This window comes from Spea bombifrons, chromosome 4 (assembly GCF_027358695.1).
Source record: "Spea bombifrons isolate aSpeBom1 chromosome 4, aSpeBom1.2.pri, whole genome shotgun sequence".
Classification (NCBI taxonomy): Eukaryota; Metazoa; Chordata; class Amphibia; order Anura; family Pelobatidae; genus Spea; species Spea bombifrons.
In genome coordinates, this window is record NC_071090.1 from 75,558,067 (window position 1) to 75,585,998 (window position 27,932).

The 27,932-nt window shown below is 40.1% G+C and overlaps 2 protein-coding genes across 5 annotated transcripts in view; both read right to left on the minus strand.

Moving 5' to 3' along the window:
• AP3B2 (adaptor related protein complex 3 subunit beta 2) lies at positions 1–26,988 on the minus strand. 4 transcript variants are annotated; one of them, XM_053464738.1, is made up of 27 exons: positions 26,842–26,988; positions 16,439–16,514; positions 16,253–16,327; positions 15,830–15,925; positions 13,553–13,713; positions 13,050–13,116; positions 12,632–12,814; positions 11,892–12,071; positions 11,469–11,566; positions 11,236–11,290; positions 10,982–11,053; positions 10,006–10,068; positions 9,257–9,389; positions 8,932–9,041; positions 8,529–8,705; positions 7,994–8,180; positions 7,703–7,821; positions 6,487–6,598; positions 5,598–5,754; positions 5,037–5,232; positions 4,178–4,250; positions 3,330–3,436; positions 2,720–2,951; positions 2,503–2,587; positions 2,261–2,358; positions 1,908–2,046; positions 1–403 (listed from the first exon to the last, which is right to left on the minus strand). In XM_053464738.1, the coding sequence occupies exons 1-27, from the start codon at positions 26,946–26,948 to the stop codon at positions 253–255; spliced, it is 3,309 nt and encodes a 1,102-aa protein (XP_053320713.1). In that variant the 5' UTR covers positions 26,949–26,988; the 3' UTR covers positions 1–252. The 4 variants fall into 4 exon arrangements, with proteins under 4 accessions (XP_053320713.1, XP_053320712.1, XP_053320710.1 ...); XM_053464737.1 differs by having other exon boundaries at positions 7,691–7,821; XM_053464735.1 differs by lacking the exon at positions 26,842–26,988 and adding an exon at positions 19,343–19,695 and having other exon boundaries at positions 7,691–7,821.
• Positions 7,757–27,932, minus strand: part of RBPMS2 (RNA binding protein, mRNA processing factor 2) — a 76,220-nt gene continuing 56,044 nt past the window's right edge. Inside the window, exon 8 of the mRNA XM_053464771.1 lies at positions 7,757–7,767. The gene's annotated coding sequence lies outside the window, so the exon portion shown is untranslated. The remainder of the gene's footprint in view (positions 7,768–27,932) is intronic.

Genomic DNA, 27,932 nt, shown 5'->3' on the forward strand with positions numbered 1-27,932 from the left:
TGAAGGGTGGTAGACTCTGTGCCTAGTGATATAAGGCCATGTTATCCAGTATGCATAATGTGTTTACAGACCTCACAAATCAATCCCACTTACAATGGAGAGGAAGCTTGTATTAGTGATATTTACCTTAAAATCAGTTATTGTCTATAGGAGGGTTCATCTAATCATGGTTTATCAATTATATAGCCTACTACAAGCCCCTGTGTCCCAGTGTTAAAGTACCTTGTATTACTGTGTGTAGTGTTTTCAACATCATGGTGTCAATGCCTGAACAATATCTTTAGCTAACATGGTCCCTATTACCATCTTCTCACTGTTGATGATCAATGTTGCTAAACTGTTGTCCTTCAAAGTCAAGGTGACAAGCACAAGGGTTCCAGTAGTCACTGTCTTGGCAGCAAACCTACAGAAAGAAAATAAGTTATCACATGTTGAGTATGGTATTATGTAAAGTGGACAAACTACTGCCCCAAACATCCTCCCCAAAGAAGAATGTATATTAAACTACTTAGTAAACACCTGCCTCTGCTAAAACCCCACACCTATCATATGCATTAAAGTGCATGTGAAGGTTGGAGAGTAGCTTTAAATTAATTTATTTGGAGTTGATCACCTTATTGGTTACTAAAGGGCCACTTTAATGCATATCATTGCATTAAAGTGGTCCCTTTAAATGTTTGTGTTCATTTTGCAAATGCAGAGAAGGATTCTGCAGAATTCTCTATATGCATGGCATTTTCCCTGCCCCCCCCCATATAAATACTATGCAGGTGATGCGTTCGGCCATTCACGTGATATCCTCACCTCCAGTCAGCTCCAGCGCCGGCTTGGATGCACTATGCATGTATGGAAAATGCTTTCACTTTAATATGCATTATTTTCTTAGAGGGGATGTCAGGGGCATAAGATGACAATAACACTGTCAATATTGAAAAATAATTAACTTACTAAAACCACCGTGGTGTTTGAGTGTCAAAACGACAGCTCCATACTGTATATTTGGCACGCTGGAGGCTTATCAGTAGTTGCCCAGTAGGTGGCAGCATTAGCTCCATATCCCATATCTCTTAAACAAGCAGTTTAAACCTAGTTTAGTGTGGCCTCCATTACTGTCTTCGATTCTAGTTAGATAGCGTGAAATGTGTTTTTAATATGTTTCAGCTCAGTTGGATTAGGTGCTCTCATTAGATTCATATAGTTTTTCTTTCACGTAAACTTGTTTTGTATCTTACAATTCTATTTTGCTATCCTGTATCTATGGACACGGGTTACATATCGAAAAAGCAAAACAAATATTAAAAAAAGAGCACACATCGTTCAGAGAGAAAGTCAGTTGTATGTAACACAGTTGAACATTGATGAAGATCACTCTAAAACACACCATGCTTATGCTACCTTAGACAGACTGGTTTTGCCACTGGAAAGTCTGTGTCACTGTTTAACAGCAAATTAACAAGTGAGCCATTCAATGACAAGGTATATGCATATGATTTGTTATAACATTTACAAACACATTTACAAAAGTAGATTGTGACCTAGAACATTAAATCCTAACTTTAATATTAAACCATTTTTGGCAATCATGCTATGTTGGCTATACAATAATAATACTCCTTCGAATTGGTTAATAGCTCTAGCTGCTTTCACTACCATACTGTGCTTAGTAAAACAGACAAGTCTGATAACATAAGTATTCAGCAGTGTAAGGAGAGCAGTGATATATAAAAAATATATTTTGTTGCTATTTGTGGAAAGCAATGGCCAGTAGAATTGATGGGTAGGCGCTTCTCCAATGATTCAGTATTTTCAAAATAAACGTGTTGTCAATTATTATATATGTGTTAAAAAGAAACAAATGATGCAAACCAGAGTTAACCATGTTTTGAAGTCAACACAAGGCACTTTACCTGAATTCTTTATCCGCTCCACATGGCACACGGTTCATATTAGCAGTAGACATGACTCGCTGGACAATGACATGGTCACTATGACATTTTCCAGACAGTGACAACTTCTCTGTGATCTCATTCATACCCGTAAGTTTACCTGAGTTACAGAAAGCCATGATTATTCCATCTTTATATCTTGTATATGCATCATAAATGTATGCAAGAATCCATTTTTACTGTCAAAGATATTAATCAATTACACAATGAATAATGTGTAAGCGTGTATGATCTCTACCTTTGCTTTACTTCATCACTGTACCCCCGCACGTCATTTTATACCAAATCCTAGTTCAGCAAACCCAGTCACTTACCCTGCTCTCGCCTGAACTCGTTCTCACTCATGAAGACTGGCTCCATTAGCTCTCCCACAGGTGGCTGGATGGTCACGTAGAACTGTCGGGTATGAGTGCTGCAAAATAACATATACTCAGTAGTATTCATGCAACTCTTCAGCTGGGTATTAAAGGTATATGTTTATAAGGCCTGTGCCGGAAACCTGCCTAATTTGAAAATGTGCCCACTCATTGCTTGAGCTAGAAAGATTGCCACTTACCAGAGCTGGAAGTTGGCAGCCTGTGTAGAATCACAGAAGTCAATGCCCATTATTACTGTAGTACTTTCTCCAGCAGGTAGGCTCTCTAAGGAAGATGGGTTTTTAGAGATCAATGAAGAGAGCAGTTCAAAGCAAGGAAACCGCACAAGAATAAAGCGGCAGATTGTGCAACAGTAAGATTCATTAAAATATGTATTGTAGATCATCATGCTTTTACCTATCTCAGGAAACTCTTGTATTCTCATGCCTGAGAGTAATTTGGGCTCTTTGATATGGATATTTTTCACTTCACTTTCTGTGTTGTTGGAAATCTGAATTTGCACTGCCACCATACGGTTATCTGGTGCAAAGGGTTGACGGGCGAACATATATTCCACAGACAGACCCTCCCCTGTCATGCGATGCAGCAGCTCAAATGTTCGGCCAGAGGAGAAAATTGGACTGGTAGCCTAGTTCAAAAATGACAATATAAGACAAGTCAACTTGTTGACTATAATTCATTTTGCTAATGTTTACGTCATAACTTAACGCTAACAGAATTCCAGTGATGCAGCAGGAACAAAGCCCATATACCCAATATATGGTGCAGGAAAGTATTGCTTAACTCATCTGTAACAATATCCTGCCGTACCCTAAAATCAGTAATCTGGGGAGTAGTCATAAAATGTATTACATTATCCATTGTTCACAACCATGCTGTTTTTGCAGGGAGGAAATGTATTTCTTCCCTTAACACAGTGAACATAGACAGCCCCTCCAATGTACATATATGCAAATCCCTTTGCGACATGCCCCTTTTATGCCTCAATTAGCTTCTCTTGTCTCACCGAGGGGGTCAGAGACGTGTCTGTCAGTGAGAGTCCTTCCAGATCAGTCGCCAGACTGGCTGACACCATGTTCCCTGGAGTCACCAGAGGGGCAGAAGGTACAGAAACTGAAAAACAGGTGCGTGGTAGGACAATTTGATCATTCCAAGAACAGAACAGATTAAATGTTACGTGAATGGTCATTTTAACCGAGGACGTGACAGGATCCTTGGGGAATCTGAACTCTACAGCGTTTTACTCTACATCTATGGGAGAATAGTTATTACTAGTCTATTTTCAAACTTAAGTAATTGAAAGCAATAGTTTTCAATTCTGCAGGATTCAAAAGCAAAATGTAGCAAGTTAAGGCTCTCAAATTCCAATAAATACTAAATATAAATATTATAAAATACCATTATTAAGAATTTTCAGTTTCTTACATTAAGAGAGCATAGTAAGAGGGCCATGCCCCTAGTGTTACTATGTTATTAATACTTATTCACACAATTAGAAGTAAGCAAACAATCCTATGAAGCAGGACCGAAATTTAACAGAACATTTGGGGGTACAAGGCAAAGAATTGCTAGCAGGATGAGGCCCTAATAATATTTTCTAGAGTACTCCTAAACCCTTAACTACAACATAATAAACACTGTCCTACTGGGAATTGCATATAGATCATCAGTTTACATGCATCCCAAGTATTACCTAAATGTCCTAACAACTAGACGTGCCAAACCTAATGCAGCCCTTAGATTGGAATTCTTTTAATCACATCTCCCTGTAACTCATCCATGAGGAATAAAGCATGCTGGATTATTACAACAGAAATTCAGAAAGTGAATGAGGGCATATAGTTATTTACTTACAATCATCCAGATCCAGTAATGACATCTCCTTGGACTCCTTGGCTATTTTCACCGCAGGTTTGCTAACTGATGGCTATTCAAAAAAAAATGCTTTCAATGGTATGGAATTTGTTCCATTAAGATAATTGTAGAAGAGATGGAGGAATTGCTTGGCCTTGGGCTCTTTGATGACATGTTTACCCTATAACGCAGATATTTCTGAAGTATGTGGAACATTGTAAGTAAATTCCTACACGGAGATATGTCTCTACTATGGCACTTTTTATGTGGCCTTTACATTGCATGCCAATGTTTGCTTTTGATTGACTTTACAGCAGAAAAGTAGGTAAGTGGCCAAAAGTATATGGACACCTGACCATCACAGCAATATGAGATTGTTGGACATCTCATTTTAAGACTATGGACATTTTATAGAGTTGACCTCATTTGCAGCTATAACAGCCTCCACTCTTCCCTGAAGGGCTTTCTACAAGATTTTGGAGATTGCCTGTAGGAATTTGTGCCAAAACAACATTTGTGAAGTCAGACACTGATGTTGGATAAGAAGGCGTTTCAATTCATCCCAAAGGTGGCGTTAAGGTCAGGGCTCTGCAGGCCACTCGAGTTCCTTCACACCAAATTCTTCAAACCATGCCTTATGGACCTTCTTGTGCACAGGTGCACAGTCAAATTGTTACAGGAAAGGGCCTTCCCCAAAGTTGGAAGCGTACAATTGTCTAAATGTTTTGTGTGCTGTAGCATTAACATTACACTTCACTGGAATAAAGGAGCCTAGCCCAAATTCTGAAAAGCAGCCCCAGACCATGATCCCTCCTTCACCAAGTTTTACAGCAGGCGCTATGCATTCTGGTAGACTTACACTCTTCTTCTTCTTTGGCTCAGGCTGTGGTTCCTCCTTCTCTTCTTCTTCTTCATCATCTTCCTCTGAAGAAGATTCGGTCTCAGAGTCACTGCTTTCTGAGCTGCTCCCTTCCTCTGATGCTGACTTCTGAGACGCCTTGGCAGTAGTTTTCTTACCCTTGGCGGTTACCTTCTGCTCCCGATCACTTTCATCACTGTCGAATGAACCAGTCCTCTCGCTGTTATTTAAATGCTTTCTCTATTAACTTTTCAATTCGGTACTAACTTGTTCGAAATTCACTATAAACCCCCAGCTCTCCCCCACTGCCTTTCAGTTCTTCCTCCTTTTTTAAAAAAAATTAAATATTTAATGCAGTGGTTTTATTTTGAAGTTTGTTTCCTAGCACGCGCGTACTTCTTTTAGCAAATATCTCCCCATACACACACAACAGGGGTACACGCCAAGCTGTCCCTTAAGGCCAATCATTAGTCCACACTTGCTCTTTTAACATTACATCCTTGCTACCACTACATTGGATTTTATATTTCTTTCAATTTCCCCACTCACACATTTGCTTACCTGCCCTCACTGCGTGGTGCCCTCTTAATCTCTCTTTTCTTCTCATCTTTCTCAGACTCTTCCTCTTCCTCGCTCTCCTCTTCCTCTTCGCTGTCTGAGCCCGATGCACTACCACTGCTGCTTCCACCACTGCCAGACTCACTTACCGATTCAGGCTCTGTGGCAAATGGAAAAGATAATGGATGGGGAAGAACCAGGGTATTTCTACAATCAAACTACAGGCAGTGTCATGCACTGTACTTGCATTCTGGCCAAGGGCACTAACATATAACATGACACATTTACAGGTGTAGTATAGTGCATATGCCTTTATCCGTTGCTGCAGCACTATGTGCATGCACACTACACGTTGGCCACAGTCCCACTTTTTAGTAGACCCATCCATTTCTAACCAGGTTCACTCATTTGGCCACATTGCATTCATTTTCCAGCATATATCACCCAGTCTTCTATATGATTCACCCACAAATATGGTTTTATTTGAAGGGATAGAGGTGCAGCAGCAGTCTCTGTATCTAGGACACCTTGTAGATTTAATCCTTAATATTATGCATAAGGCAGCATGTTGCAGTACATGTACATGGGCAGCTTTCATCTGAAGCAAAATAATGCCCAGTGTTATGTTCAATGGCAGATTGTTTGATGGCGGATTAAGAAGCATTAGGTCTGTCCCTTCCTGCTGTAAAGAGTCAAACCTTAACCAGTCTTTGGTCTTATATTAGATTAAGCATTGGCATATGTCTATCCAATGTATGTATCAATTCCCTTACTGTGTTATTCTCTACCACTTTTGCTGGGAGGCTGGTCCACTTATCTACCACCCACTCATTAGAGTATAATATACAGTATTACTGCCCTTGTCAGCATTAGTACTTGTTGAGCCCCTTACCACTGTCTGCAGACTCTGTTGCTCCTGATTCCCCTTCCGAATCCGAGTAAAACGGTTTTTCCTCCCTCTCCTTCCTCTTTTCTCTGCTTGGACACTTTGTCCATTCTGGTACCTGTAACGATAAGTTGAAAGTCTATATCCCGCAGATATTAATGAAATAGCATCTTGCCTAGTCACTGACCCTAACTCACAGAAATGACTTACCAATAACTAAACATCTGCTCCGTGAAATAGCGGATGACATACTGTACTGTGAGAAGTGTACCAACCTTGTTACGTCATTGCAGTTTTATTTGTGATGTGATGATTTTTTTTACACTTCTAAGCATGTAGTATAAGGCTATATAAGTATATATATATATATATATATATATATATATATATATATATCCCTGCTCTCATCTAATATACATAATTTACATCAAAATGTAAGAGCAGGTTGGTGAATTGCAGGCTTATATTACAGCAGGAGTAATGGAAAGTGCTATAAGGGAAGGCACAGAAGCAACAGGGGAAGGCGTTGTTTAGAGCACTAAAGAATGTTTTATGGATGTAGTAAGAAGAAAGTAGTATACTTTGAAATATTTACTCCCAGTCCCATAGTATAACATTTTTATAGATACTAGTGGCTGATAGGACACACAAAGAATTTGCCTATAGCACTGCACACAGAGTGAGCACTGCACACACAGACACCTCTTTCCATTCTCCCAGGAGACCGATGTGACTTTCCCTGGGTGCAGTGTCTTCCTCCTCCTGCATTGAAGGTGATAAACAGTTGCTTTATAACTTTTACTAAGGTCAGTACTGGTGGCTACTATCTTGTTATAGAAATATGATGGGGCACAAAGATGTATTACACACTTCTAATGACTGCGGGCACTTGGCACACTTTATATTTGTGAGCAGTAATATCTTGTGATAAATCATTAAAACAATGATTCACATAAGTATTTAAGTTCTGAAAAAATAAGTGTGTTATAAATTGTCATAGTTTAACACAGACAGGCAGACAGAGAGGGGTCCACGGGTTAGCAGAAGCACCATCTCACGCAAAGTCAGAGGCCAAGAGCAGGAAGCAAAGCAAGAAACAAATTAGTATATTTTTCAGAAAGAAGCAGAGCTTGGCACAGCAGGGGAGGTTTAGCCAGAAACAGCTGTGGGTACTTCCCACATCCCCATATACTCATGTTACAGCACGCACAGCTTCCTTCACCTCCACGTTCCGCACGGATGGATCAGGAGCCTCCTCGGGCCAGTCTGGTAACTCCTGGTACCCAACAGCTTTGGCATTCAACAGGTGAGATAAGGAGCCCAGTTGAAAGTGATCACGATCTGTAGAGGTAAGAGCAAAACTGAGCACATCTCCTACTGTTTTCCCTTATTTCCATAGACTTAATATTTTGCCTTGTTTCTTTTCTGTTCTTTTTTACTTTTTTTAAATATTTCTTCCTGTATTGGTTTACTGATTTTTTTTTTATTCTTCATGTCTGTGTTGCAAGATTACCTTTGAATGAGGACTCAAGTATGGGTGCCGGTTTCTGTGCCAGGAACAGCTTCTTGGCATGCTTGCTCAGAGCTCCACTCTTCTCTGTAGGTACGATCAGCTGGCGAATGAATCTTGTGCGATCTCTGATGTCATAGTTCTGATCATACTTGGCCAAGTTTAGAACATATTGAGTAAGGAGCTTTGTCTAACATGAGAATAAAACATTTATTAAAGTTTTGTATTATGGTAGTTAATTTTGTTTGCGGTCTGAAAGCCTGCTTCATAGGGTTGGCTGCCACTGATATCTACAGCTGGACTGGCCATGGGGTCACACAACGTCATACGAATGCTACGCTTCATTAGTACTGCACAATAATGTCACTATGACATTTGGTATCAATCAATTTTTTACAGTTTTCATTTATGCTGCTAAAGCAGCATAGGGTAATGACCAGTATATATGTAGGTGTGCTCATGTTAGAAACTGATTTTAAATCAGTGATGACAGTGGCTGGCAATGTACATCTGCACTCCATACACAACGTTTACAAACCTGCTTAGAGTTGGTCAGATACAATTTAGCAGCCAGATTGATAGTCTGGAGTTTAACAATGTCTTCTTCATTGGTAAAGGATTTGGCCATCTTCCTCAGAACATCAGGAGCAATTTTGGGAACATGTTCACAGTACTCTCCAATCAACCACAGAATGCTGGCACGAGCCATGGGCACCTAACATGCAACCAAGTGAGAAGAAAGACTTTATGAAATATCAGTATGATGTCTGCAGCCAAACAAGACACAGACATTATTTAGGATTCTGGAAACACAAAGTAAGTGACAGTCCTGACATGAGTCAATCAATGCATCGTAAGAAACCCAAAATCACAGTTCCCCATAATCCCAAAGCTACATTTGTTTTAGTTAAATAAGTTAAGGCTAACCTAACCCAAGGTACCTGAATGTTGTCAGTTAGCTTGGCCATATGTTTAATAATCTCGCTGTGCTGTGCCGGCTGCATTTGTAACAGCTTTTTGATTACCACCACTGACTCTGCAACCACAAGTTCTGCAAAGGAATATAATAAAGCATAAGACATGACAAGTAGATGCATGCAGCTCTCGTGTGTATTCTAAGACACATCTTAGTGTAAAATGTACACTATGCAGGGTGGGCACTTCTATAGAACTCAAGGAAACTACTTGAAGGTAACTACTGGTTAACATCAGCCTGCAGCTTGTCTTTGACACTATGTATCTGGTTGCCGATCCCTTCTTTCTTACCATCTCGATTTGAAAGCAGCTGCACAAGCCCATTAAGGCAGGTATCACGGACTTTACCAATGTTGGTAGCACATCGTCCAATAGCTTGTATAGTGGCAGCCACAAAATCTTTATCCATGCTCCGGATGTAAGTCTAAGGATGTAAGAATTTTACATTTACATAAAACCACTAACCACTACATCGCAGGAAAGCTGCAGTTTAATTCAAGTTCATATGAAAACCTGCATGAGATGACCAGGTTGACTACCAATAGTCCAAACATTTAACTGCTGGAGTTTCAGATTGGGTGAGCAATGACACCTGATAATACTAAAAATATATTTAATTTCACCTCATTTCCCTCATTTAGTTAATTTTACATGAGGAAAGACCAAGTTTGCTAGAAGCATTGTGTCACAACACATTTATTTTCAAATAACAGAACCTCCTGCATGTACGACTTTTATTTATTTATTTATTTATTTTTTAATATATATTTTTCAAAATAATCAACATCACAGGAACATATCAGCATATAAACATGACATCTCAAAGAAAATACATACAAAAATACTTAACACCTACAGATCCGGTGTCTCATGATGGACCATACAAAATGCTGATTTATTTTAAATGCCCCATTTTGTTACATAAAATATGTAAATAAGTAAATACATAAAGAAAAACATACATGCAAAATATACTTTGAGAGAAAGTTATTTTAAAAAATACACTTCACATGTAACATTTTCCCCCCAACAACAATTACCTGGAACTCTCTCAGAATTGTAGAAATGTTGGTTTCATTGGCCAGATTTGTTAGGACTTCCAACTATAGAGGAGGAGGAAATAAGGCATTAGACATTAGGCATTAGGCATGAAGAGCTAACCTTCTAGGACCACAGCCAAAAACTATGCATCAGTAGCCTCATTGTATACAGGTGCTGTATTTAAAATTCTGCTAAATTCTGCTAAAATTCTGCTCCCCTGCAAGACCTTCACCATTTATGTATGTATGGCTGTTTCTTTGAACGTGTTATTGAATGTTTGACATTAGTGCTCACTTATGTGCAGCTATATTAAAGAGCTCAAGATATGAGCTCAAAATAAGAGCCAGTGGTTAACAAACACAATTACGGTACGTCTTTAACAGCAGATAAAGATCAAAGGGCCTACTAATGCACCAAGAAGCCTTTGGAGCCATTGTGTTATGCCTCTGCAAAATGCACTGTATTTTTTAATATAAGGATATTATCAGGTAATTATGAGTTTTTATGACAAAGTCTGCATTGATTTTGAATGTTCAGAATCTCAAGTTGCACTCAAAATTATTGTGGACAGGGACAGGCCATGACTATCCTGAATCTAAGACGAGATCAGGGACTGATTAAGGTTTGGTTCTTATCTGTCGTCAAATGAATCTTTCTATGTTTCAAACATACTGATTAATTTCAAAATTATTGTAAGCAAAAATCATTTAGCATTGTTAAATGTTAAAATAACAGTTTGCTCACAGCTGTTGGAGAGGTATGATCCTAGGGTGGACATTATTGTATACATGTCACCATAAACTTTGGACCATACATGAACGCACATGTAAAGCTTTTTCCATGTCCGAATAAAGACATGAAATGTTGCCCTAGGAAATCCTGTATGGGCAAACAATTTGATAATACGTACATACCACAGAAGTCAGGCTTTTTAAAATACAAAAATACAAATAGCAAATATGCACATACTGTTACCTTTAGAATCTTAATCTGTGTTGGATCAGTGGATCGTATGTAGAAACTTTTTAAGTATGGTTCAAACATCCCCTGCAAAAATCAATATGTTATACATATATATATATATATATATATATATATATATATATATATACACACACACACCAGTCTAGTGATATATAGCTGCACGGTCTCTCATATCAGGAGTTATAGTGCACATGAATCTCTTAAAATAGGTGGCAAATTTGCAGCTTTAGTGATAAAACACTTACCCTTCTCTTGATAGACATAGTAGCCACATTCTGAAGGACCACATACTGCACCTCACTAGAGGGAAATAGATTTAGGAGATACAAACAAGGTAAGATAGTAACATTTATAAACCAGAAAAACTGGTAGGATTAAATAGTGTCATAGCTGTGAAGTTTTTTTTGTCACATTTTCATTCCACACCAACACAACAGCAGTCAAACACAATTATGATGCTTGGTGCAAGTTCTCCTACCTGTGACTCCGCATCAATCTTACCAAGGGCTTTGCTATTACCCCAACCTCAGCTTTTGGTGCCAGGTGGAAATATAATTGAGCCACGGCCATAACCACCTGAGGAGAGATGATGGAGAATACCACATTCTGTATAAACATACGACAAAATCTACTGTGGTGGACATTACTGCAAACGGAAACTTGCCAGTGTGCATAAGGTTAGTTGTTAGTATAAGGAAGGTGCCTTTATAGGCAGACAAGATTAAGCACAATTAAGTTGGCCATGGCAAACAACCTTTTAATTTTCTCTGTGGAATAAATTCACAAACCAACAGCTACTTAAGGGCATGCAGCCATAAACACAAGAAGGTGACCCATGCCGTGCTCTCTCAGTTTCTGAAGACCCCAGTCTTGTGATGATCAGAGAATGGAAATAACTTACCGCAGCATTGCGACTTTGTAGGAGCGGCTTGGTGTTGCGTAGAAGGAGACGGTGATCAGGATCCATGACATATGGTTTGCGTTTCACTAGGGCAGATGGCTCTGATTTTTCTTCTTTGCTTCCTTCATCATCGTCAGAGCCATAGAAAGCTTTTTCTGGGTTCTCCTCAAGGAGAGACTCCTGCCATAAATAACATAAAATCTTATATTATTGAAGATGTAACACACAATGGTAGGGATCTTGGGACGTATGTCCCATCAGCTTCTGGAAGAGAAAGGGGATGAAGGGGGCATTGGTGCTGGAGTCTCCAAAGCACCTTGCAGTGCCTGAGGCAGCTGCCCCTCTTGCCCCATGGACGTTATGGCCCTGAATAATGGTATCATGGGCAGTGAGGACAAGACAAGAAAGGACTGTAAGGAAGAGAGTATAAACAATACTGTAGCAATATTAGTAATCCCATAGGTTATCTTTAAGGAGAAAGCTATACCAAAAAGATGTGTGAAGTAAAGGAGATAAAATAGTGAGGATAAATAAAAATAAATAAGCAGCATAAAGTCTGGGCTGAAAATGTACAGAGAAAGGGAAGAATCAGAAGAGAGTGAGGAATGTACTATGGCTTGAAAGGGAAGATGTGTAGTAGAAAGCGCAAAAGAAAAATGATAAAACTAACAGAATAAAAAAGTAAAACATATAGGAGGATACCTAATAATACACTTAATCAGACGCTGTGAAGCACTCACATTTTGGTTGGGGTTCAGGAACTGTGTGCGAGCATAACGTGTCAGCATGTTAATAATCACCACCTGTCCCCACTCCTCCACATCAATAAGCAGGTTACACAGCTTGCGATAATTCTTATGGATCAGATCAATTCGTTCAGGACAGACCTCCTCAAATGCCATCACTACACTGCCTGCTACAAGCTACAAGAAAGAAAGAGTGGTTTCATATAATGACTGTGGGTAAATCTAGATACTCATAGACAACTCAAATCCTGGAAAATGATCTTATCGCCACAACAACCAATGGGACAGTTCAACAAGCAGGAACATTTTGCTGGTAGCTTGGTGATAAGAATACTTTTTATATATTACCCACGTTCCCATGAATACATGAAAATAAATTGCATTTTGTATAAAAATCCCAGGCAGCACTCACTGTAGTTTTATCCGATAGAAGTTTCTCTATCACCTCAATGAGCTGGTCCTTCTGGTCTGAGTCCAGGCTGTAATGAGAAAAAAAACATATGAATGATGGGGCAACTAAAGTTGATAGGAAAGAGAGAATGACAGAGAGAGACAGAAAAAGGAAATGTAAGAGGCAATCAAATGAAGGTGAAAAAGGCCTCTTGTAAGGTGCCGGAGGCTGCCTCAGCATGTCATAAACAAAATAATAACAATAAACTGAGTATAAGACTAATTGTATAATGTAAATGACCAACTATGACATAACATTCACAGTTTAATTCTCCATGCTGAGTTTCGGTTCTGAAGCACACTTATCCACAGACTTTACCAGACGCTCCCCTTAACCAGGAATAAAAACAATTCAATATGCAGGACAAGATTTAAATGTAGACAGGGAGTATACATTTTTTGTAAGCAATCCTGGTTTAAGGAAATATCCCCCTAACATAGACAGTGTACATGCAGAGATATTACCTGTACAGTTTAGGTATAGCGTGTGCTGCCGTCTTTCTGACATAGGGCGACATGTCAGAAGCTGCCTCCTTTATTGCCAACATCATGATTGGCACAATAATTGGTACACGAATACTGGAAAGAACACGCAGGGCACTGGCACGAATCAGCTGGTTGGGGTCCTATAAAGTCATATAATAAAAGAACAAGCCTGTAACATTGTACAGTGGGAATGGGTTTATAATGTGTTTAATACCCAGAAAGGAGAATTTATGGTGTGAACCGATAAAAACAGCTTGATGGTGAGACTTATGTTTGAGTGTGAGAATCAGTAGCATCTCATTTCATTAAGGTTCCCATATTGGCTATGTTTTCCAGAATACACCTAATTTTGCTGACCACAATCTATAAAGTGCTCGCATTCATTTTAGGATGTATAACATTGGTTAAGAACCGTAAAATCTTGGCCACACAATTTACCTCTTTTTTAACACTCCTGAAAAGTTAACTTTTGTTCACAGTTAACCCCATACATCCAAACTGCCATAGGCAGTTTCAGGTGAACAGTACATATCAAGTAGCATATAACATAACAATTCAACTTACAGAAACAAAGTGAACTTCTCAATTGAGCTTACTATCTGGAGATTAGTTAAAACTATCTGCATTTTCTTCTGGTTCATCTCGATCCCTACGTTCTTCCCATGGGCTAAGGCTCTCCTCCTCACTTATCACCTCTTCCTTTTCCCGTCTACAAGATTTCACTCGAGCTGCCCCATATCTCTGGAATCTACTCCTAAGGAACCTTCAGCATTTACCCTCCCTCCCAACATTCAAGAAACATCCCAAAACTCACTTCTTCAGAGAAGCATACCATCTTAGCTGCTAGAACCTCCTTGTCATTGATACAACCACCTGACTACCTCTTGCCCTTTCTCTGTGCCTTATGTTTGTCACCCCATTCCCTCAAGATTGTAAGCTTGGGAGCCAATCTAATGAATCGGTTTGTCTTAGTCTGTCAATTCTCGTCTTGTCATACCCCTTGAATTTATGTATTGTATTAAGTGCTGCGTAAACTGTTGGCGCTATATAAATAAAATATAATAATAATAATAATGGTTGGAGGTGCTCTGGATATTTGAGGTATTTATTTAAGAGTCATTTCCCAAAACAACTCATTTATTTGGTATGAAGGGAGTCAAGCAGTTGAATAAATTAGTCTGCTTTTTACTGTGTGCTATAACAACAAACCACCATATTTAAGCCTGAGCTTGGGTTTTGCTCATGTTTGTACTTGACATATAAGTTTGTTTGTAAGACCACCATGTAGTAAACACATTACTCACTGTGTGATTTTTCATACCTTGAAACAGTGTGATCGGTGTGGGGGCCTGCTGGTCTGGTATTTTATATATATTGAAAATAAATGGTTGCATATTTGCCAGGAGAAAATCCATATAGCCAAAACATATGTGAAAATTGTCAATCACTCCTCAGAGAGCATTGCTGCTTCTGTTAACTATTTTCTGCTTCTTTTTATCTTCATACAGTATATGTTCTTCTGCCCTTTTCAGTCTATCTGTGCGTTGATGATAAACATATATGGCCCTATCAACTCTGCATGCTGCGGCACATGAGCTTTATTATGTGCATGATCTAAATGCATTTACAGTACACCATTAAAAGAAATGTAGAGAAGAGTAAAATAGTAATCCAAATAGTTACTGTTTCAATTTATGTTACCCCATTTAGTTTTCATTCAACCGCAGCTTTTCTAGTCAACAATCATGATTTAAAATTGAATCATTCTTTTTACTGGCTGAAAATTTAGAAAACCCAAATGTTTCAAACAGGGCTGATTTAATTTCTTTCCTCTTCTAATTTACTGCTACTTCCACAACGTCTTGAAAACATACACACCAGAACAGTCGAGTCTCATATCTTGTACATACCTATTTGAACACCTATCAATTTATTGAAGATACATTTATATTATGTTTTTATTGTTGACCATTTGTATACACATTACGATTATGTATGATAAGTGATTCTGGTGCAAAGTTTGAAAAGTGGACTTCTCACCAAAGTGACTACCTCATTGGATGCTATGGTAATAAGGCCTCCTCAGACCATGCATCAGTATCACATTTTGTATATAAGCTTTAATCTACCCCTGTCGGGATGTAACTGATTAGACAGAGACTTTCCATTGTATGCAGCACTTTAGGCAGATAATAACACAGATAAATAAGTATAGTTTTATATGGTTTCAAGTGTAACATGGGTGAGTGATCTGACCTTTAATCCTCGCTGAAAGGTGGATATTGACAACAGTGCTAGGTCCTGTTGCTCCTCAGCATATCGGACCAAGTAGACATAAACCAATTTCTTCACCTATGGAGCGGGAGGAGAAGAAGAAAAGAACGTTAGAAGCAATATGTTTTAAACAGGTCAGTCTGTGCAATTTTACAATGCTTAAGAAGTATCTACAAGGAATTCAGACTTTGCTCTACCAACTGTAAACCATTATGGCACAAGCAGGGTTTCAGCATTGGTGCCAATTGATGATATCACCACAATCTTGCTGGGTTTTTTTGTTGTTGAAAGGAACGCAAACTTAATTTCTTAATATGCATCATGTAACTTGTCTTTGCGCCTTATTGTAACCTGGGGTTTTGTATGTGGAAAAGGTTGTAAGATGACCATGTATTTTTGTCACACCTCGATATTCTTGCACGCCACATTCTTCACAACAGCTGGGAAAAGGTCTGATGTATTCTTTCCTCTAGCAATCATCTGTTAATTGAAGAACAAAAGAGACAGATGGTTTACATTATGTAAGGTCACAGAAAGGGCAATCACAACATCATGATCTAAGGAGCTACAATGGAAGAAAGAAGATCATACAGCTACAATCCTTTTCATGGCTTCCAGCTTCAGGGAATCCTTATTGCTGTCCAGCATCTCCTTCAAGTCATCATGCCTACAAAAAAATCAAAAAGGAAACAATTGGCTTTCTCCTGTGCCTAAAGAAAGCAGACAGACAATGGAAACACACAAATAGTCATTAAAAAACATGATTAAAATTGATAATATTGTTCAGCGCTACAACAGCACTATCCCTAGTTCTGCTACCCTATTCAAAGGTTTGTATTATTTTTTTCTTTAAATAAATAAACCAAAACATTCTCAATCCAATGAAGGAATACCCTACACCACTTGCTTAAATCCCCACATCTGGATGTTGGTGTCTGTCCTCTAGTACCTGTGTGCCTGACATGTATCATCATTCACTTCCACTAGTCAGTTCATTTCATTTTTTCTTTGGAATGTTCAAAAGACTCTCTTACAATGAAGTGAATTAAAGGACCACTGTTATAAATCTTCCACCACTGAAAACTGTCAAAGTCACTGTCCCTAATTTTAGGTCTGCTTTTTTTCTGCCACCCTAAAACCATAGATTTAATATGATTGTGTTTTAGAATGTTTCCTAACTTCAGATTAAATATTGTAAATGCCGATTTGTGGATCTTGTTTTCATAAAACACATAAAACAGAACTGTATTGAATATTTTTCTGCTGTACCAATAGCCAGGGACACGTTTACCTGGAGCACTGGCCAAGGCCTGATCCAGAGCAGCTCCTCGTACTGCCCCCACCATTGCCCCCAGCCTCATCGCGGAGCACTGGGATATGACCTCATATCCCGGCACTTTTGTCTTATAGGCGCTTTGTGTGCCTGTTTTGAAGCAATGGGACTGCTGCCCACCTGGATCTACCATGCTAGGCTAAAACACCTCACTGCCAACAGTGTGCCAACCAGTGCCAGAAAAGCACTCCTATTGATTAGTCTCAATAGACCTTTGCCTGCAGCATGTGCCGAGCCCAGACTGAAGCTGATGGTGGTAAATATATATCACATGCATTACAGTAGAGTGCATTTGATGGCTAAAAAGTCCTTTTAAAGTCCTTCGTTTAACGTCCTCACTCAATGACCCTTATTCTATAAACAATAGTGTTAGTTGTCATGTTCCTGCTACCTCAGAACTTGACACTAGCCTGTGAAATATTTATTACTGGTCTCTGATTGCAAGGCCTCAGTTGGTAACCACAGCAACCCGTTTTAATTTTCCCACAAGTCACACTGTGTACGCATCACTAATACCCACTGCACAGGTCTGCATAATAATGCTAAGTATCTCTTTACTTAGAAATATAGTGTGAGCAAAGATCCAAGCCCCAAACAGTTAAATAAAGGTATATTACGAATGAATACACCATGTGTTGCTAAAGTGGTACATGAAAATGTGGTTACCGTGAATATAAAAAAAACACAGGAAAAAACATATAAACTAGAAAAATTGAAAACCAGACAACAGATCACTCTGTGCTACAGATGCATTATTGGCAATGTTACTTTAAGTAAATAAAAGTATGTAAAATATATATATTTAAATATGTGAATAAGAGGTAAAAAAAACACATTAAACCAGTGAAAATTGAGAACAAGGCAACAGGCCCGGATCTTAAAAGTGGCCAAGGGAACACGGCCCAATGATTGTTCTCCAAAAAGGGAGAGCTGAGTGAGACCAAAAGCCCCGAGATACCTGCCCTACTCTAGGTTTATTTACTAAACTGGGAATTTGCAGGTGCGTTCGCAACTTTATTATTAAATCTGTGCCGTAAACCTTGCAGACTTTACTTTGCAACAAGGGCTAACTTGGCTCTTGTAAGAAAAGCTTAATTGGTTGAGCCCTTCGTAAAGAAGCCAGGGAGATGAAACCCTCTGAACTAACCTGCAACAAATCCATGAATGAAACAAACACCCAAACGATATGACTGCCACGTTTGTATGGGAAAACTATTAGCCATCTTACCCCTTACATAAGATTAATACTGGTCATTGGTTACATTTTAAGTGACCCCTACTAAAACGCCATCTGGGAGACAGCCCAACAAGAAGGTAAAGTGTTTCCCAAACAATCAATGACTCTTATTGCTGAATCAGTACTCATTGCCTGTTCGACAGAATGTCTGTCCAGAGCTGTTTTGTCTCAGAAAGAAGTTCCACATAGGACGGATGCTGAGGGCTTTGTTTGTGCACCACCCTTGTCATCATCCCTGTTTACTTTCCACTTCAATGCCCAAACTGCCTTCACGTCCTGTACACATACGGACTCTTTTCCAAAAGCGACAAAAAGACTTGTCATAGACATATAGAATCTCAAGAGAAAGAGATGTATAATGTCATTTGCTTAATAAGAGTTGAAAGAATTCTTTAAATGATACCTGTTTTGGGGTTATATCGTGCTCACACAATTCTACAGAGGTGGATGCGAGGCGGAGCAGTATAATCCCTAAACGGGGGATTAAGTCAGCATGTTTTATATTATTTAGGTACATCTCTGTCAAGGATCTCCTGCAAAGTGCAAAGTTTATGTGTAAAGTATTATCTCTGATTAAAATATACATTATACCAGTTCTGTCCAACTTGCATGAAAGACAGTATAGAAGCCCTTCATAATACATAGTTAAGTTGTCAATTTTAAATGTTCTACTCACTTAGAAACTCCCTATTTAGTGAACAGATTCCAAAGTGAGCGGTTAGAAGCAAGCCACAGTATAAACATTTACAAATAATAAAAATACATTTTTCATATACATGGGCCATGTACACCATACACAGGATGATCTTTTCCTAAAATGTTTGTTATCACTATTGCTCCTGTGTATGCATGTACAGCTATGCTGTTCCTCTACTTAATGCAGATTGACCCGATATACAACAACGTGTGTGCTCTCCCATCATACCGCACAGGCTGGCTGGTGGAAATAGATCCGCTGTTTTCCACACTGGGTTCCATGTCAGGAGATTTGAGCAGCCGCAACTCATCTGCTTGTAGGGCATTATAGAAGGTTTGCATTCCACCATCCTGTGTAAGAACAGGGCTCTTGGCCTCCTCAGATCTGTGGTTCTTCACCATATTTACTGCTGTCACTGGCAGCTGCAAAAGTCTTTGCATGGGCTTCATGACTGAAGGGTTTGGACGGGATACAGTAATGGGTTCAGCGAAAGATTCTTGAGCAAATTCACAATGTATCCAGTAAATATACCCAAAGTAAAATTCCTGTGTGATCAGAGGCAGGTAATGATCAGCTACCTCTTATTGTCAGCAGTACTTCCTCCTAGTGATGCTCAATGCGATCAAAGGTATTGAAGAAAGCATACATGTCACAGCGCCTAATGAAAGGTACTTGAGGGTAATGCTCATACGATACCTGATGTGATCAGTGTCATCAGATGACTATGACAGACAGCACTTTCAGGTTTTCAGGTTGATGCCTGTTGCTATCAGTTGCACAGCGGGAAAGATCTCAACTGGGATCGATAACAGGTTAAGGTTAAAGTAATATTTGTATTCACCGGCAAATTCTATACAAATGCCAATCTGGTCAATAGAAGTCTCTGGAACTGATGTCCACGGTTGTAACAGACACGTCTTAGAGAATGCCCCAATGTTCAAAAACAATTCCACTTACTGATAGCCTTTGCTGCAAAAGGTGACTTGCCGAGTGAGGAACATATACTTGAGAAAGGCAATAAAGTTCTCTGGTATTCAGACCGATCAATAGGTTTTCAGTTATGGGTCTCTCTGTTAACCTACATCACGGTGTACACCCAGAGGAAAGAGCAGATGGAAACTTCAGAGGCATGACAAACTCTTCTCTGATAAAGGAGTCCTTGCCAATGTGGAGGTTTAATGATTTACTGGTGTGAAGGTCCTCCTCTGCCTCTGTCCGTGAATACAGAGCAACTGTACTAAAAAGGCACCTTTTATACTGAGGCTCATGTTCCATATCCCTCCCTTCCACATCTCTTCTCCTTCTTGTATCTTATTTCCTTTTCTCCTCCCTACTGTCCACTTCTGCCTCGTGAATTCCTCACCTCTTATTTACCCTTTCATCTCCTTTTCCCTCAACACTCCCATCCATTTAAAGCTGCCTTCTATTTACTCAAAGCCTCTCTTTGCACTTCTGCCCACTCCCTTTTTTTCTGTTTGCCTTCTCTCTTCAGTTCTTTCTCATTTTTGACCCTCCAGTTATTTTTTATCCTCTTTTCCTTTCCTAGTCTACCTTTTCATTCTAATGAATTTCTTCGTTTTCTCGCCCCTATGCAGTATGCACACTGCCTAATCAGCCACGTTTGCAGGTCTCCCTCCTCCTCTGGCTTCTAGCACCCCTCCCACATACACACTTCTCTCTCAGTGAACATGACTCAGCCTTCATGATGTGGTACAGATTCTGCATCCTCTTCCTTTATCTCTCTCTCTCTCTCCCACCCATGTACACACCTCCTTCTCTGCCTGGTATACACTCCATCTCATTCTTATACTCACATTCTCACACAAAAATCCTATACCCAGTACAAACAAACTTTTCATTCCTTTTCTAGTAAACACAGCAATGCAATTCTTGCAACCCGAATACGTAGTTAGGAGTAGCCGTATTAGTCCAGTAATGTAGATGCAAGGCAACAGAATGTCGCTGAATCTTGTTGTCACGCCAACTTGTGTAGTGCATACATAGACTTGCTACCTGGTAGAGATGGTATGGGCAAATTTCAGCATGAGAGGGGTTAATTCGATTGTATAGGCATGTGGTGCCAAAAGGTCTTATAGTATGAATTTGTCTTTTGAAGCTGGGACTCCAATAGGAGCCTTCTGCAAGGTGTGAAATGTTACAGAGGAGGTGCCTCTTTTGGCCTCCGGCTACCCGGAGCCTTCCCTTGCAGGACGCGGCCAGGACTGTCCCATGATGTTGGTGGGCGGTCCCACTGACGTCGGTGGGCGGTCCCCTGACGTCGAGATGAGGTCCCCTGACGTCAGGGCTTTCCCGCTTACGTCAGGGGCATTCTCGCTGATGTCTGCTGGAAACACTCCTATTTCAAGCGTAAATGGGCGGGGAGCAGGGCGTGTCAATACCCCGCAACCCGGAGGATTCGGGTCTTGAACCAGAGAAGCGGTGCTTCACCTGGCAATCTCCGGGTCAGACCCGGAGAGTTCCCAGATATGCTCTACGTCTACTTGCTGAGCAATCCACCATATGCCTGTATCCCTTCATAGATACTGGATTCTTTGATATGCTAAGTGACCACTAGCAGTCAGGAAACCATTTCTTCCAGGGTCATATCCAACACATACATCAATAATAACCCATAGATTCATAATCACACCTTCTTTTGTGCATATCTAGAACGGGGAAAGCACAGCCTACAAAAAGAATACAAATATGCACAATATGCACAACTTAAACTGTTTGGAAGGAATTGTGAAGTCTGTGATATTCAGTCATAAGTAGCAAGTATGACATATCTTCGGACTTCATAATTTACAAGAAAATCATAAATGCAAGAATTATTGCTGTGGCGAGCACAGGAGGGACGATAAAATGAAAATAAGTTATTTTGACTGATATGTTTCCACAATCAGGGGACGGTCACTTATGGTTACTTTAGGTACACTTTCCCTCAGGTTATACCACCTCTGGGCCGGCTTGGAAACTCGAGATGAACTGGAAAAGGTATAAAGTTAATGTCAGGAAATTGGTCAGTGTGCTTACTAGGGACCAAGATCTAATTTTGAGTAAGTCGCCATCTTTCCTTGCCGGAGCACTACGGACAGAAAAACTGTTACTTTACCATTCAAGTGAGTAGTTAGGTTTTCTGTAATTTCTTCTTTTTATTTTATCTGTTTGGTGTAAATAATCTATCATATTTTTTGTATGCACTGTGACTATTTTTATTTCATAATAAATATTCCTTTATTAAGTTCACGTTACCGGATTAGACCAATTTATTGGTAATTTGAAATCACAGAATTAGTTAAAGTATATTGTGTGGGTTTTTAGTCTAATTCGTTTGGGGGGACCAAGGCACCCCATTTATAAATTGTCTTGGTGGTGGCAGCGTTATGATATTAGTTATATCATTATAGTTAATTTTTATCACTATTTCCGGTCTAGGGCAGACAGATAGTGAATTTTAACCCTTTTACCACCAGAACCAAGTCACACACACTGTTGGAGTAGGGTGCGTTCGTGACACTTGTAATTCCTTTTTATTGGACTAACAGTATTTTGTAATGACAATCTTTCGGGAGTCTTCCCTTTATCAAGTGAAACACATTTCTGATTTGGAAAGTGAAACACACAAGTTACTTCTCACAAGTATGTGTCCTGATACTGGGGGTGTTTGAAAAAAAGGGGTTTAAACAACAGAGCAGATGTTTTAACTCCTGTTTTCAAACATCATCCAGTATCAGGACACATTCTTGTGAGATTTAGCCTGTGGGATTATCAGATTTTATGGTCAGAAATGCTTTTGAGTTTATAAAGGGAAGATCCCCAAAGGCCTGTCATTACAAAAACTGTTAGTCCAATAAAAGAGGCATTACAAGATTCTGCAACAATCTGTTACCTTACATCTGCAACCTGAATACAAATATGTGTCATTTCTCCATATAAATGATCAATACACATATTCTTTCCAATACACAGATCACTGGTTTTATTAACCTTGGCCCACTGAAGTGTACAAAACAAAACATTCTAATTCAAATGTCACATACACCTATAATTTCAACTGGGTGCGTGTAAAAACACACCTTGAAAAATAGCATGGATTTTAAATTATACAAATCAGTTTACATTCTGCACCATCTGTCCTTTCTGTCCTTGCCTTGCTTATACACATATACAGGACTGATGGATCTTTTGATGCCCCCTCCATTTGAATTCTCTGAGCCCATTCCCACATGGCCTACTTTTTCTTGAGTGAAAGGTTCTTCCAGGGAGGTCTAGTCACAGTGAAGCATTCCATCTATGCTTCACCAACACAAATTGCTTAGCAAAAAGACTGTCAAATGTTTAACATTTTCAAGTTTATGACGGTAATATTTTAATAAAACATATTTCTTTTTTATTTAAATAAATGATATTTCCTGGCTATCCATGGCAGCATGAGATTCCCTCCCTTTTGTCTGATTGTTACTTGACTGACTGGTTGAGGTGAGCAGGGGTCCTATTTGAGTAAAGATCTAAAATATAAAGACATTACGAGTTTTGATAAAATCTGAAAACGAAGATTCATCCACAACAAAAACTCTATCTGTGCAATTGTACCCTCTTGTGGACATGTCATGGTAATGCTGTCACCTGTGAAAAAGCAGTGTTTATGCATGTTGTAAAATTTACTGCTTCTTTCCATGGTCTCGAGCCAGGGATAGTCCTAGACCAAATATCATCCACTTGGCATGTCATCAATATAGAATGCCAACTTAAACATAGATATATTTTGCATGCTAAATACACATTGTGAAGGCTTCCATTGTATCCCTATTAGATGCCATACTTACTCAACACAATACTCTCACTCAAACCGCACTAAGACTGGCCCTGCTTGAGGCATCGCAGCCGTTCATGGTTGATTTGTCAGTGATATACTTTGACTAAGAGAGTAAATGTACTCTTATGTTACATAGATAGTTGTAATTTCAAGGTACACTCCGGCCAAGATATGCACTTTACTATAAACAATTGCTGTTTGGTTCCCCCTAAATGCATTTTCCCCCTCAGCTATTTTCAGGGGTAAAGATGCGTTCTAACAGTGTGTTCTGTGCATGTGATATATACACTCTTCAGTGCTGACTTGGGGCACACCGCTACAACATTATACCTTTACTGTATTCATAAAATGAATAAAGTCCGTGACCTCCTTGTTCCCTGCAATGTGATTTTATGAGAAACAGTCTGCCATGCCGGTAAGGTCTTTAAAGAGATCTGTAATAAATGCTTTAAGGCACCACAATATCTAAAATTCCGTAAGTCTTTTGTAACATTTCATTAGAAATCAGACAATGGTGTGTTAAGACGATGCTAATACATATAGGCAGTTGTTAAGTTCCATTAATTGGGGATACAGCTTATCTCCAATAGCCGATACTACAACAGAATACAAGCAGAAGACTGTAATAGCATATCAAGTAGAGTATCAGATCAGGTAGTAGAGTATCAGAAACAGGTAGAATGTAATTACTTTTGGATGAACACGATCTGATAACTTCTGATCTCTCCAAATGGCCCGTTTACATTATAGAAGATTGGGCTTAGCCGGCACATGCTCCATGGCACATGCTCCATGACATCGCACGTCCTTAAGAAGCGCAACAACGTCATATTGGAGCTTACCAGTAAAGATGATACTTGTGAGGGGTTGGTTGTGGGTGCTGCCCTGGGTCAGGCCTAGGACAGCACAGAAGATAAATATGTCGCTGAGCACAGCATGCCATTTGTAACGGTAAACAGGGGGATCTACGCATTATTTTTGTTTCTAGTAATATAAACATCTTGTAGTTGTTTAAAGATGCAAACATTGAAACAGTAACAAAAAAAGATTACAGAGTAGCCTCACATTTTGACATGGATACCTTGTATACATCTCTCCTTTAAATTTATACAGCTTATATAAATTATCCTGCCCTGGGCCTCGTACCCCGGACATATCCCCCTAAACGTAGCTGGGGGGTATGATCTCATATCCCAGCACTTCAGAAGGATGTGTGGCCCAGGGTACAATACACTATGGAGGCTGTAAAGGCCAGACACAGAACTCTATAGTGTAAAAAGGCAGGCTAGGTTTTTACAGGTCTCCTAGCCTTTTACAAGTCTCCTAGCCTATTGAGCAGCAGGATTCAGTGGAGCCTGGTTGGTCAATAGGGCCAAATACCAGTGATTTGTGTTGGCCTAGGTCAATATACACTACTCCATGTAATAGATTCTGTATGCATATTTCAATACTGTGGGCTTACTGGATTGTGGTCCCACTGAAATCTGACATAATCACAAACACAGTCTGTATGATTCGGCAAAGATCATCTCTTGGCTAAAGGTCAAAGGAGATTACTATTAAAGCATTTTTGGAAGATTCATTTGCTTTATGTTTACTTGAAAAGTTTCTTTGAATGACCTCAAATCTGCAGTTTGCTCGGCCTTTAAAGCAGCCCAACCTACTGTCAATAATTCATATATATAATGCATTTCACTGTTAATTAAAGTGGATCTGTCATCCACAAATGTCTGTGTGATAGTGTCTACATCAAGCTATAAATTTGACATATACATTGTAAAAAATCAAATGTATCTATAAAAACACAGCACGGTACAGCGCTATAGAAAACAATAAATAATAATAATATACTTCCTTAAATGTTGGTACTCTGTGTCAAGAGGGCCAGGCATCCATGTTACCACAATGTTCTCTGGTGCCCTGACAGCACAGTTAGTAGAGCATCAGACCATCTTGGAGCAGACTAAATGGGCCGAATGGTTCTTATCTGCAGTGAGATTCTTTTTTGTATGAGCAGATTGTGTACTTTGCTACTACCGGGGCATTAAGGTACATATACTAACACAGGATCAGAGATAGACAAAGTGTCCGTGCAAGGAAACCAGTGTCCATGGCAAGGTTTGTGAAGGTCCATAGAACATCATTAAATTGTCCCCCACGGACCCCAGTAAATGTCCACCATGAGGAATGCTGGTGCCGACCCCTGTGCAGATTGGCATGGCCCATGTGGAAGCCTATATAGACTGGAGGTGGCCAAGCTGGCCAGTTGCACAGCACAAGCCTGAGTCTTACTCATCAATCTGCGCATGTGTGTGTTAATACAATGAACTTATTATGCATTATGATGGGCCATTCATGGTACATTTCTCCTGTAAGAAAGGCCGAGCCAGCCCTTGGAAGTCCATAGTCCAACCAGTAAAAAAGAATTTTGCTGGTTTAAGCCGGCGTTACACAGGGGCATAGAGCTTACTTTTGTCAGCCACAGTAAAAAATAAACTAAAATAAAACACAAGACGTACATTCTTTTATATCATCAACCAAACTCAGACATGAATTAAGCGGAGAATAAGCCTTTCTCCAGGATATTCTTCTAAGCGCTGCAGTGCAGTGTGTGCATCAGACAAAGGCCTTTTTGGATGGATGCAAATACCAGGTGACCCCCATCCAGGTTGAATGTGAATGGAGATCTCCCATCCTTTCACCCCCCTCTGCTCCTCCCCCACCATCTCTCTCTCACCAGCCAACAATAGCCCCGCACAAATCTCCGGGGGGGGGGATGGGATTCCCCGCGAGAGTGCAGCATATAACGCATCCATACACGGGCTCATCCGTCCTCTAGTAAAGAGACGGCCATCGTCGCTATATGTGACAGCCGCAAACACAGTGCGAGTATCTGAACACACCGTACCTCTTGTAGTCGCTGCTGAAGATGCCCCCGCTCGCCGGGTCCTGCCCGTATTCGGGTTCTCCAAGGCTCCCCCCTTTATCATCGCCGTACCCCGGGCTGGCAGACATGGCTCAGCACTCCGTGTGTGCGGACAGCGCCTGGGAGGTATACGGAACACGGTGACGTCACGAGGCGGGGGGAGGTTACTCGGCCGAGCCTTCCACCCCTTATTATTAACCCGTCCGCTGCCATCTATGTCGGGAAGTCCGCGGTGTGTTATCTGGGCCAGCGAGTGCCTACATGTCATTGTAAAAGCACAAGAGCAGGGCTTTCTTATACTTCTGTAGCAGTCTGCTTTAACATGTTTCTGCTCTCTGAATCCAATGTTATAATTTTGGCATCAGCCGCTGTGTGGGGCTTGTAATATTTTAAAGGCTCCAACTTACTATTGCCCATAATTTTGTTCTTGTAGCATTCAACTGATCGTTTGGTAAATGAACGAATTAGTCAGACCATTCTATTTCCACCATTCTATCAACCAACAGGTCCGGGGTGGCGATGCCACAGGGGCATACCTAGAGTATTTGGCACCTGGGGCGGATCCTGTATGTGACACCCGCCTCACAAACACACACATGCACAAAAAAATGTTGGAATATTTGTTTTACAAATTTTTAGCTGTATGTCAACTGGTAGGCCTCTGCCCCAAAACAGCTGGTCTGTGCCAAGTCTGCCCCTGAAACAGCCTGCCTGTGCCACTTCTGCCCCCCAATCACCCTGCCTGTGCCACCTCTGCCTCCCCAATCACCCCCTGATGAGTGGCACCCGGGGCAGACCACCACCTTTTAGATATGCTACTGCTTGGGGCAACAAAGTGCCACCTCTTCAAAAGTGCAGCCTGAGGCAATTGCCCCACTCTGCTCCATAGTAGGGCCTGCCCTGCTCCCCACCTTTCTCCCACCCCAATACCTCCTCCCTATTGCTTACCTTTGCTGGCTCAGGTGATATACATGTGTGTATATGTGTATATGTGTGTGGTAATTTACTGAAGATCCAAACAATGGGGCCAATGCCTACATTTTTATGTTTATATACTTATTCTTAATGCATTT

Excerpts from the sequence above, each read along its gene's own strand:
- AP3B2 (XM_053464735.1), bottom strand. The coding sequence starts at position 19,563 with ATGAAGCCCATGCAAAGACTTTTGCAGCTGCCAGTGACAGCAGTAAAT. Across the intron at positions 12,072-12,631 it reads TCCTGAACCCCAACCAAAAT|GAGTCTCTCCTTGAGGAGAA; the intron begins GTGAGTGCTTCA and ends TATTTATGGCAG. Across the intron at positions 5,755-6,486 it reads AACAGAGTCTGCAGACAGTG|AGCCTGAATCGGTAAGTGAG; the intron begins GTAAGGGGCTCA and ends CATTTGCCACAG.